General features: G+C 48.1%; 1 protein-coding gene across 7 annotated transcripts in view; it reads right to left on the bottom strand.

Moving 5' to 3' along the window:
• LOC110533223 (proteasome adapter and scaffold protein ECM29) overlaps positions 1-13108 on the bottom strand; it is a 45738-nt gene that overhangs the window by 14253 nt on the left and 18377 nt on the right. For all 7 annotated transcript variants that reach the window (XM_036972915.1, XM_036972909.1, XM_036972910.1 and 4 more), the window contains 16 exons: positions 12261-12384; positions 12037-12117; positions 11406-11634; positions 10748-10839; positions 10285-10419; positions 9552-9723; positions 9112-9284; positions 7507-7608; positions 7126-7249; positions 6203-6348; positions 5508-5562; positions 2538-2652; positions 1440-1626; positions 860-1027; positions 256-441; positions 28-75 (listed from right to left, as the gene is read on the bottom strand). In XM_036972915.1, the coding sequence (XP_036828810.1) occupies positions 28-75; positions 256-441; positions 860-1027; positions 1440-1626; positions 2538-2652; positions 5508-5562; positions 6203-6348; positions 7126-7249; positions 7507-7608; positions 9112-9284; positions 9552-9723; positions 10285-10419; positions 10748-10839; positions 11406-11634; positions 12037-12117; positions 12261-12384 (2137 nt within the window). The remainder of the gene's footprint in view (positions 1-27; positions 76-255; positions 442-859; positions 1028-1439; positions 1627-2537; positions 2653-5507; positions 5563-6202; positions 6349-7125; positions 7250-7506; positions 7609-9111; positions 9285-9551; positions 9724-10284; positions 10420-10747; positions 10840-11405; positions 11635-12036; positions 12118-12260; positions 12385-13108) is intronic.

Genomic DNA, 13108 nt, shown 5'->3' with positions numbered 1-13108 from the left:
GTCACACACACAGTAAAGCCTCCTTACCTTACTCAGTGTTTTGAGGGTTATATCAGCAGCCTTCCTTACAGACTCCTGTTAGACAGACAATACACAGGTCAACACAACAACCACACAGACACAAAACACTACCCCCCCAGCTATAATAACCCATCTGACATCACACAACAAGTCCCTAGGCCAGGAATAGTCTGTTTGTGGTTGTGTGTGTTTACAGCTGTGTGTGTGTGTGTGTGTGTGTGTGTGTGTGAGCACCTTGATGTCGTCCAGAACCCTGAACAGGGTCTCCCAGATCTCCTCCAGGTGGTCGATGAGGTCGTCGGCGTTGCGTCCTCGGATGAGGTCGTTGAGAGCGAGGCAGGCGGACTCCCGGGCCCTCCAGATGTTATTGGTCAGGTTAGATATCACATCCTGGAGGATCTCCTTCAGATACTTATCCACCTGGGGGGAGGGGGAGGGGGGGGGGGGGGGAGTAGAGAGAGAGAGGGGGGGGGGGGGGGGTAGAGAGAGAGAGAGGGGGGTAGAGAGAGGGGTGGTAGACAGGGAGGGGGGGTAGACAGGGAGGGGGGTAGAGAGATGGAGAGAAGGTGAGTGCGCGATTGTGTATTTCTATAACGTGGTAGTGTGTGGGTAATGTGTGTGTGTGTGTGTGTACCGTGGTAATGTGTGTGTGTGTGTGTACCGTGGTAATGTGTGTGTACCGTGGTAATGTGTGTGTGTGTGTGTACCGTGGTAATGTGTGTGTGTGTGTGTGTACCGTGGTAATTTGTGTGTGTGTGTGTACCGTGGTAATTTGTGTGTGTGTGTGTACCGTGGTAATGTGTGTGTGTGTGTGTACCGTGGTAGTGTGTGTGTGTACCATGTTCTTGTCAGTGACCAGAGCATCCCAGATGGAGGTCATGGCCGTCCTGATGCCCAGGTTGGGATCAAACTGGTATCGGTACAGACGTGGTACCAGCTGGGGCAGGTAGGGGGCGAGCTGCTCTCCTGCCTTCGCTGCTATGATGTTGAACCCAAACGCTGCTCCCTGGCAGAGAAAGAAGTGAAAAGAGAGAGAGAGAAAGAAAAAGAGAGGAGAGAAAAAGAGAGAAAAAGAGAGGAGAGAAAAAGAGAGGAGAGAAAGAGAAAAAGAGAGGAGAGAAAAAGAGAGGAGAGAAAAAGAGAGAAAAAGAGAGGAGAGAAAAAGAGAGAAAAAGAGAGGAGAGAGAAAGGAGAGGAGAGAGAAAGGAGAGTGATCACCACTAGTGACAAAAACTACTGAGTGTTTGAAAAGTAACAACAAGTCAAATCAGGTCTCTGAATGTGTCGCTATTTTGATTAGAATCTGTTCAAAGACAACAACAAACAGTTTTAATTCATGTTTCTAATACAATGTTTGTTTTTCTCAACCCATTAATTCATATTATTACACGAGCTACATGTTCACTTCCTGGTTGTACCTTGCGGGAATTCCACATGGCGTGGTGATTGGCTAGGTTCATGAACTTGTAGACCAGATCCGGTTGGTTGAGGTCACTGGCCAATGAGCACAGCTCCTTGTAGGTGGAGAGTCCGTGTCCGTCCGGTGCTTTCCCCAGAGCCTCTCCCTGGAACACCTCTGTGTCCTCCGACACGGCATGCTTCACCCTGAACACGTCAACAACACGACGCTACATGTTTAGTACGGGCTGATTATAAAAAGGTAACCGATAGCAACAGTCCTCGGTGTCCTCCGACACGGCACGCTTCACTCACCCTGAACACGTCAACAAACGACGCTACATGTTTAGTACGGGCTGATTATAAAAGGTGACCGATAGCAACAGTCCTCGGTGTCCTCCGACACGTCAACAACACGACGCTACATGTTTAGTACGGGCTGATTATAAAAGGTGACCGATAGCAACAGTCCTCGGTGTCCTCCGACACGGCATGCTTCACCCTGAACACGTCAACAACACGACGCTACATGTTTAGTACGGGCTGATTATAAAAGGTGACCGATAGCAACAGTCCTCGGTGTCCTCCGACACGTCAACAACACGACGCTACATGTTTAGGACGGGCTGATTATAAAAGGTGACCGATAGCAACAGTCCTCGGTGTCCTCCGACACGGCACGCTTCACTCACCCTGAACACGTCAACAACACGACGCTACATGTTTAGTACGGGCTGATTAAAAAAGGTGACCGATAGCAACAGTCCTCGGTGTCCTCCGACACGTCAACAAACGACGCTACATGTTTAGGACGGGCTGATTAAAAAAGGTGACCGATAGCAACAGTCCTCGGTGTCCTCCGACACGGCATGCTTCACCCTGAACACGTCAACAACACGACGCTACATGTTTAGGACGGGCTGATTAAAAATTTAAAAAACACTCGACATCGATTTGGTTAAACAGTGTGAAGAGAGTCGTTTCACTAGTATTGTTTTGTTTGAAACCTAAATTAAACCGGTGTGCAGCAGGTCATTCATGACCTCAGGATTACAAACACAACAGGTGCATTTCACTGGTGTTGATTAGGTCCCCCCCCCTCCATCTCTCTCTCTCACCTCTTGCCAGTCATCAGTGTTTCGACCAGTGTAGACACCAGTTCCTGCTGGTCTCCCTCTCCTCCCATCTCATAGACTAGACCAAGACCTTTAGATGCCACGTCCTGACTCAACTCTGGAGGAGAGAGAGCGAAGAGGGGGATCAGGGGAGGAGAGAGAGAGAGAAGAAGGGGATCAGGGGAGGAGAGAGAGCGAAGAGGGGGATCAGGAGAGGAGAGAGAGAGAGAGCGAAGAGGGGGATCAGGGGAGGAGAGAGAGAGAGAAGAGGGGGATCAGGGGAGGAGAGAGAGAGAGAGAGGAAGGTGATCAGGGGAGGAGCGAGAGAGAGAGAGGTGATCAGGGGAGGAGAGAGAGAGAGAGAGGTGATCAGGGGAGGAGAGAGAGAGAAGAGGGGTATCAGGAGAGGAGAGAGAGAAGATGGGAAGAGAAGACAAGAACAATACCTAGGTCTTGAGTGGGTGGATATATGGATCAGGGTTTAGATGGATGTACTGGATTTACCATCAGACAGAATATTAATCTTCAGACAATCACACATCAGTCCTATGATCCACTGTTACCCCCATTCTACACACATCAGTCCTATGATCCACTGTTACCCCCATTCTACACACATCAGTCCTATGATCCACTGTGTTACCCCCATTCTACACACATCAGTCCTATGATCCACTGTGTTACCCCCATTCTACACACATTAGTCCTATGATCCACTGTGTTACCCCCATTCTACACACATCAGTCCTATGATCCACTGTGTTACCCCCATTCTACACACATCAGTCCTACGATCCACTGTGTTACCCCCATTCTACACACATCAGTCCTATGATCCACTGTTACCCCCATTCTACACACATCAGTCCTATGATCCACTGTGTTACCCCCATTCTACACACATTAGTCCTATGATCCACTGTGTTACCCCCATTCTACACACATCAGTCCTATGATCCACTGTGTTACCCCCATTCTACACACATCAGTCCTATGATCCACTGTGTTACCCCCATTCTACACACATCAGTCCTATGATCCACTGTGTTACCACCATTCTACACACATCAGTCCTATGATCCACTGTGTTACCCCCATTCTACACACATCAGTCCTATGATCCACTGTTACCCCCATTCTACACACATCAGTCCTATGATCCACTGTTACCCCCATTCTACACACATCAGTCCTATGATCCACTGTTACCCCCATTCTACACACATCAGTCCTATGATCCACTGTTACCCCCATTCTACACACATTAGTCCTATGATCCACTGTTACCCCCATTCTACACACATCAGTCCTATGATCCACTGTGTTACCCCCATTCTACACACATCAGTCCTATGATCCACTGTGTTACCCCCATTCTACACACATCAGTCCTATGATCCACTGTTACCCCCATTCTACACACATCAGTCCTATGATCCACTGTTACCCCCATTCTACACACATTAGTCCTATGATCCACTGTGTTACCCCCATTCTACACACATCAGTCCTATGATCCACTGTTACCCCCATTCTACACACATCAGTCCTATGATCCACTGTTACCCCCATTCTACACACATTAGTCCTATGATCCACTGTGTTACCCCCATTCTACACACATCAGTCCTATGATCCACTGTGTTACCCCCATTCTACACACATCAGTCCTATGATCCACTGTTACCCCCATTCTACACACATTAGTCCTATGATCCACTGTGTTACCCCCATTCTACACACATCAGTCCTATGATCCACTGTGTTACCCCCATTCTACACACATCAGTCCTATGATCCACTGTGTTACCCCCATTCTACACACATCAGTCCTATGATCCACTGTGTTACCACCATTCTACACACATCAGTCCTATGATCCACTGTGTTACCCCCATTCTACACACATCAGTCCTATGATCCACTGTGTTACCACCATTCTACACACATCAGTCCTATGATCCACTGTGTTACCCCCATTCTACACACATCAGTCCTATGATCCACTGTGTTACCCCCATTCTACACACATCAGTCCTATGATCCACTGTGTTACCACCATTCTACACACATCAGTCCTATGATCCACTGTTACCCCCATTCTACACACATCAGTCCTATGATCCACTGTGTTACCACCATTCTACACACATCAGTCCTATGATCCACTGTGTTACCACCATTCTACACACATCAGTCCTATGATCCACTGTTACCCCCATTCTACACACATCAGTCCTATGATCCACTGTGTTACCCCCATTCTACACACATCAGTCCTATGATCCACTGTTACCCCCATTCTACACACATCAGTCCTATGATCCACTGTGTTACCACCATTCTACACACATCAGTCCTATGATCCACTGTTACCCCCATTCTACACACAATCACATATCAGTCCTATGATCCACTGTGTTACCACCATTCTACACACATCAGTCCTATGATCCACTGTGTTACCCCCCATTCTACACACATCAGTCCTATGATCCACTGTGTTACCCCCCATTCTACACACATCAGTCCTACGATCCACTGTGTTACCCCCCATTCTACACACAATCACACATCAGTCCTATGATCCACTGTGTTACCCCCCATTCTACACACAATCACATATCAGTCCTACGATCCACTGTGTTACCCCCCATTCTACACACAATCACACATCAGTCCTACGATCCACTGTGTTACCCCCCATTCTACACACAATCACACATCAGTCCTACGATCCACTGTTACCCCCCATTCTACACACAATCACACATCAGTCCTACGATCCACTGTGTTACCCCCATTCTACACACATCAGTCCTATGATCCACTGTGTTACCCCCATTCTACACACATTAGTCCTATGATCCACTGTGTTACCCCCATTCTACACACATCAGTCCTATGATCCACTGTGTTACCCCCATTGAGCTTATTATTGTGGTCTGAGTGATCATGGAGTCGCTGACTCACCATCAGGGTCTGACAGGATGGAGATGAAAGCCGTCTGGATCTCCTTCAGGTGAGACTGGAAGATGAGACAAAAAGTTCAAGAGAGTCAATAACTCACAAGGAATTTAGTTCTCCGTCACTTTCCTCTGTTATCTTGGATCTCAGACTTGACATTTGACCCCCCCCCTCCCACTCTTGACCTTTCAATCAAGTCTGAGCCCTTGACCCTCCGCCCTAACCCCCGATCTCTAACCCCCCCCCCCCCCAGTGTCGGTACCCTGATCTCTTTGTGTTGGAGCAGCTTCTTGACACCCCAGCCCTAACCCCTAACCCCCAGCCCTGACCCCTGACCCATAACCCCCAGCCAGTCATACTGTACCCTGATCTCTTTGTGCTGGTGCAGCTTATTGACCTCCAGCCCTGACCCCTAACCCCCAGCCCTGACCCCTGACCCATAACCCCCAGCCAGTCATACTGTACCCTGATCTCTTTGTGCTGGTGCAGCTTCTTGACCCCCGACCCCTAGTGTCCGTACCCTGATCTCTTTGTGCTGGTGCAGCTTCTTGACCCCCTAACCCCTGACCCCTAGTGTCCGTACCCTGATCTCTTTGTGCTGGTGCAGCTTCTTGACCCCCTAACCCCTGACCCCTAGTGTCCGTACCCTGATCTCTTTGTTCTGGTGCAGCTTCTTGACCCCTGACCCCTAGTGTCCGTACCCTGATCTCTTTGTGCTGGTGCAGCTTCTTCACCAGAGAGAGCAGCCATATACAGGCAGCCTGTCTGACGTGGGGGTTTTGACTTGGGATGTACTTAGCCAGGATAGAGTTCAGCACCCACGGAACCACATCATTACTCTCCACATCTGACAGGGAGACAAGAGGATTGGACAGTTACGACAGTAAAAAACAACCAATAGAAAACGCATTAAAAAGACAAGAACCAAAATCAGTCAGAGCTGTGTTTCACACCACAGGAAGGGTTGAACCACTGTGGATTAAACCACTGTGGATTGAACCACTGTGGATTAAACCACTGTGGATTGAAGGGTGGAACCACTGTGGATTAAACCACTGTGGATTGAGGGGTTGAACCACTGTGGATTGAACCACTGTGGATTGAGGGATTGAACCACTGTGGATTGAACCACTGTGGATTGAGGGGTTGAACCACTGTGGATTGAACCACTGTGGATTAAACCACTGTGGATTGAGGGGTTGAACCACTGTGGATTGAACCACTGTGGATTGAGGGATTGAACCACTGTGGATTGAACCACTGTGGATTGAGGGGTTGAACCACTGGATTAAACCACTGTGGATTGAGGGGTTGAACCACTGTGGATTGAACCACTGTGGATTAAACCACTGTGGATTGAACCACTGTGGATTGAGGGATTGAACCACTGTGGATTAAACCACTGTGGATTGAGGGGTTGAACCACTGTGGATTGAACCACTGTGGATTGAGGGATTGAACCACTGTGAATTGAAGGCTGGAACCACTGTGAATTGAGGGATTGAACCACTGTGGATTGAGGGATTGAACCACTGTGGATTGAGGGGTTGAACCACTGTGGATTGAACCACTGTGGATTGAGGGGTTGAACCACTGTGGATTGAACCACTGTGTGTAGTCTTACTGTCTGGGGGACTGTATTGCTCCTCAGTACAGGTCCAGGGGTCCCTGGCAGCTCCAGAACTGGTCCCTATAGCAGCACTGGTGATGGCCTCACCTACTGTAAACTGTAGTTCTACCTGTTTGGCCTGGGAGACAGAGAGAGAGGGGGGGGGGGGGGGGAGAGGAAGAGGGAGAGAGAGAAACAGAGGGGGAGGGCGAGAGAGAGAGAGAGGAAGAGAAACAGAGGGGGAGGGAGAGAAAGGTGGAAAGGGTTAAATTCTTGCTTCTCATCATATCAGTTCTTTCTGCATGATAAACAAGGTCTTATGAAGCTTCATGAAGGTCTTATGAAGCTTCATAAAGGTCTTAAAAGGCTCCATTAAATGAGAGCCAGTCCCCTTACCTCCACAGAGTCCATGAGCCCCTGCAGCAGCTTCTTCTGGTGGGCAAAGTCTCCATCTCCCACTGGTAGATAACCCAGAGTCTGGATGGCTCTCTCCTTCATCTGGACAGACAGAGACCACATGAACACATCTCACTATTAACTACACCTGTCTACCTAACAGTCTGGATGGATCCTCTCCTTCATCTGAACAGACAGAGACCACATGAATACATCTAACTATTAACTACACCTGTCTACCTAACAGTCTGGATGGCTCTCTCCTTCATCTGAACAGACAGAGACCACATGAATACATCTATCTATTAACTACACCTGTCTACCTAACAGTCTGGATGGATCCTCTCCTCCTGAACAGACAGAGACCACATGAATACATCTATCTATTAACTACACCTGTCTACCTAACAGTCTGGATGGCTCTCTCCTTCATCTGGACAGACAGAGACCACATGAACACATCTAACTATTAACTACACCTGTCTACCTAACAGTCTGGATGGATCCTCTCCTTCATCTGGACAGACAGAGACCACATGAATACATCTATCTATTAACTACACCTGTCTACCTAACAGTCTGGATGGCTCCTCTCCTTCATCTGGACAGACAGAGACCACATGAATAAATCTATCTATTAACTACACCTGTCTACCTAACAGTCTGGATGGATCCTCTCCTTCATCTGGACAGACAGAGACCACATGAACACATCTAACTATTAACTACACCTGTCTACCTAACAGTCTGGATGGCTCCTCTCCTCCTGAACAGACAGAGACCACATGAATACATCTATCTATTAACTACACCTGTCTACCTAACAGTCTGGATGGCTCCTCTCCTCCTGAACAGACAGAGACCACATCTATCTATTAACTACACCTGTCTACCTAACAGTCTGGATGGATCCTCTCCTTCATCTGAACAGACAGAGACCACATGAATACATCTAACTATTAACTACACCTGTCTACCTAACAGTCTGGATGGATCCTCTCCTTCATCTGAACAGACAGAGACCACATGAATACATCTAACTATTAACTACACCTGTCTACCTAACAGTCTGGATGGATCCTCTCCTTCATCTGGACAGACAGAGACTACATCTACACCTGTCTACCTAACAGTCTGGATGGATCCTCTCCTTCATCTGAACAGACAGAGACCACATCTCACTATTAACTACACCTGTCTACCTAACAGTCTGGATGGATCCTCTCCTTCATCTGGACAGACAGAGACTACATCTACACCTGTCTACCTAACAGTCTGGATGGATCCTCTCCTTCATCTGGACAGACAGAGACCACATCTACACCTGTCTACCTAACAGTCTGGATGGCTCCTCTCCTCCTGAACAGACAGAGACCACATCTAACTACACCTGTCTACCTAACAGTCTGGATGGATCCTCTCCTCCTGAACAGACAGAAAGGGAGTTGGATTCGAGTCTCTCTTCACATCAATAGTTATGTCCATTATGAAAATGGTCCAAACCAATTCATTTACAACGTATTTAAAACATCCCCAGAGTGTAATTATCACGGTATAGCATCACAACCCATCTGTACATCGAAATGCCGCTGTATCCATGGTTACCTTGAGGGTCTCTTTCCCAGAGGGGATGCGAGCCAGCATCTTCTCCACCACGGCGAGTTTGGTGAATCCCTCTCCTTCTGAAGGGATGAGCAGAGGCCCGTTCCTCCCGATCTCCCCGAGGGCCGTACAGGCAGCGACAGCGAGCAGAGGGGAACCACTGTCTAGGAAAGAGCCTGGGAACGAACACACACACACACACGACATGAACCAACCTGGAAACACAACATTGGATCGAAAGGTCCTCTTTTACTGCCTCGACTACACCTTTCATCCTTAAACTGTGTTCTTTCCACAAATATATTTAAAAATGATAAATATGAGTAATTTCTTATAACAATGTGAATTAGCATAAAACTGGTCAAAAATAATTAGCATAATTTTTTTTGTAAAAAAAGAGTAAATATTATCTGAAAAATAAACAACGGTGACCGTCACCCTACCGATGGCTTTGGTTGCTATAGCGACCAGCTCCTCGTCCTCCTTGGGCGTGTCGTTCATCCTCTGTTCCCGGTTGAGGGCGGAGTCTCCGTTGGCGAAGGACTTCCTCTTGCTCATGTACCTGGCCACCATGTAGCCCAGCGCCATGATGGCTCCGTGCTGGGTCTCGGGGCTCTGCAGTTTCCAACAGGGAATACAGGTTTTTACTTTCAGCTCAGTGAAACTGGGACAACTTTTGCTTCAGTACATTACATTCAAAATGACCGTATAAAAAACACATTTTGAGACCAGGAAAAACTGGGTCCTATTATGTGCAGCAAATATATGTGAAAATAAACATTTCACTCCTTGGCCTACAGACGTGTGTACCTACAGGAGGGGGAGGGGCTACAGACGTGTGTACCTACAGGAGGGGGAGGGGCTACAGACGTGTGTACCTACAGGAGGGGGAGGGGCTACAGACGTGTGTACCTACAGGAGGGGGAGGGGCTACAGACGTGTGTACCTACAGGAGGGGGAGGGGCTACAGACGTGTGTACCTACAGGAGGGGGAGGGGCTACAGACGTGTGTACCTACAGGAGGGGGAGGGGCTACAGACGTGTGTAACTACAGGAGGGGGAGGGGCTACCTACGTGTGTACCTACAGGAGGGGGAGGGGCTACCTACGTGTGTATCTACAGGAGGGGGAGGGGCTACCTACGTGTGTATCTACAGGAGGGGGAGGGGCTACCTACGTGTGTATCTTTAGTGATCTTGATGAGCGTCTGAACGGCAGTCTTCAGTTCGTTTCCTGACATGGTGGACACCACCACAGCGTAGAGCTGAGCTGCTAGCTCCCTTAGGTCCTCCTTGTTGGTGTTCATTAGACTCTGCGGAAAGGGAAATGTAGTATTAGCGTCGGTTAGCGTTAGCGTAGCATACCGACGTATCCTTTAGATGTAGCATCGACTAGCGTTAGCATAGCATGCAGCATACCAACGTATATTTTACAGTAGTAGCATTGACTAGCATTTCTTAGCATTGGCCTAGCATGTAGCATATCAAGGTACTATATCGGAGTTGTATAGTACATAGCGTCAATTAGCGTAGCATTAGCTTTCCAATTAATAGGTTACATAAGTAGCGTCAATTAGCATACCATGGTGTCTTTTACAGTAGTAGCATCAATTAGCAAAGCACGCAGCATGATTTTTTTACCTTGATCCAGTCGATCTTGTGGATAAACATGGGGGCCAGGTTGTGAGGACAGACAGACACCACCTCCAGAAGACAGTACATCACAGGGACTCCTTTCAAAATAAATCAAGAATAAAACATTTAAAAACATACAAATGTATCTATACATTTTGGTATCAGTTATAAGGTATGAATTATGTATTTACTAGCCTGGAATCTAAACAGATATGCTCACTTCACAATATCAACAACGGTGAAACGGAGCTTACCATTTTGGATCCCAGGCCTGTAAACACGCAAGTATTTGCATAGCATGCAGCATACCGACGTATATTTTACAGTAGTAGCATTGACTAGCGTTAGCGTCGACTAGCATTTCTTAGCATTGGCTTAGCATGTAGCATATCAGGGTACTTTAAGGTGCATAGCGTCAATTAGCGTAGCATTAGCATTCCAATTAATATGTTCCATAAGTAGCGTCAATTAGCATACCACGGTATCTTTCACAGGTATGAAAAACGCATTTACTAGCCCGGAATCCAATATCAACAACGGCGAAACGGAGCATGCCATTTTGGATCCCAGGCCTGTAAACACGTGAGTATTTGGAGATGAGGAGACGAGGAGACGAGATAAGGAAACAAAGGAAAGAAAAGGAAGGCATCATCACGTCACTCGCCTCCTACAGCAGACAGCAGCTGCTGCAGTAACTCCATGTAGACCTGCACGGGGTTGACCTCTGCCCCCTTGGTTCCAGTGGAGGACGGCGAGGTCAGGGGTCCGTCGGAGAGCAGGGCGTGCGTGTAGCGTCCGATGGCAGGCGCGTCGTCCTGCATGTCCGCCAGGCTCTTGGAGACGGGCGTGGCCCCGGCACTGTGGGCCAGACACATCCGCAGGTACAGCACGATCTGGAGACGGGAAACCCCGTGGGGGGTTAGAAAAGGAAGTCGTGTCTATTAACAGGAAGTGCGGAAAGGTAAATGTCTGCAGCACCCATCGTCCCCCCCCCCCCTGTGTTTCGTTTCATTCTTTAAAACTTCCCTCTTCAATTGTTTTGTGGTTTGGCCAGTCATAAACAGCATGGACACATAGCCTGGTTCCTCTCTAGGTTTCTTCCTGGGTTCCAGGCCTTTCTAGGGAGTTTTTCCTAGCCACGTGCTTCTACACCTGCATTGCTTGCTGTTTGGGGTTTTAGGCTGGATTTCTGTACAGCACTTTGAGCTATCAGCTGATGTAAGAAGGGCTATATAAATAAATTTGATTTCATTTGGACGTTCATACAACTATGTAGTTGAATTGGTTTGTCTTACCTCGCCAAACGCAGAAGGGTTGAAGGGGAGCGTGTACGTCCCCACGGTGTACTTAGCCGGCGTCTTCATTCTCTGAGCAGCCTAAAGAGCAGACCAGATCAACTGGGCTGTGAAGACCTAATGCTGAGACACCTGTACCTCTACATTAACTAGAGAGTAAATTATCTAATGACAGGGGGCTCGATCTGGGACAAGGGAGGGGAGGGGGGGGGTTACGCTCTCACCTTCTCCTGGATGTAGGCCACCATGTCAGGGAATGAGGGCATGGGTTTACGGCCCTCTTTCTCCGAGTTCTTAGCAGGCAGAGCCCTCAGGACACGCTGGGCCTCGCTGCAAACCTCTTCTCTCCTGTCATAAACACACCATAGAGACACTGAAGTCAGGACACTGGGCCTCTCTCCTGTAATAACACACTATAGAGACACTGAGGTCAGGACACTGGGCCTCTCTCCTATAATAACACACCATAGAGACACTGGGCCTCTCTCCTGTAATAACACACCATAGAGACACTGGGCCTCTCTCCTATAATAACACACCATAGAGACACTGGGCCTCTCTCCTGTAATAACACACTATAGAGACACTGAGGTCAGGACACTGGGCCTCTCTCCTATAATAACACACCATAGAGACACTGGGCCTCTCTCCTGTAATAACACACCATAGAGACACTGGGCCTCTCTCCTGTAATAACACACCATAGAGACACTGGGCCTCTCTCCTATAATAACACACTATAGAGACACTGGGCCTCTCTCCTATAATAACACACTATAGAGACACTGGGCCTCTCTCCTATAATAACACACCATAGAGACTGGGCCTCTCTCCTATAATAAACACACTATAGAGACACTGGGCCTCTCTCCTATAATAACACACTATAGAGACACTGGGCCTCTCTCCTATAATAAACACACCATAGAGACACTGGGCCTCTCTCCTGTAATAACACACCATAGAGACACTGGGCCTCTCTCCTATAATAACACACCATAGAGACACTGAGGTCAGGACACTGGGCCTCTCTCCTGTAATAACACACCATAGACACTGGGCCTCTCTCCTA

The sequence above is a fragment of the Oncorhynchus mykiss genome, unplaced genomic scaffold (assembly GCF_013265735.2).
Source record: "Oncorhynchus mykiss isolate Arlee unplaced genomic scaffold, USDA_OmykA_1.1 un_scaffold_212, whole genome shotgun sequence".
Taxonomy (NCBI): Eukaryota; Metazoa; Chordata; class Actinopteri; order Salmoniformes; family Salmonidae; genus Oncorhynchus; species Oncorhynchus mykiss.
This window is presented reverse-complemented; position numbering and strand designations above follow the sequence as displayed.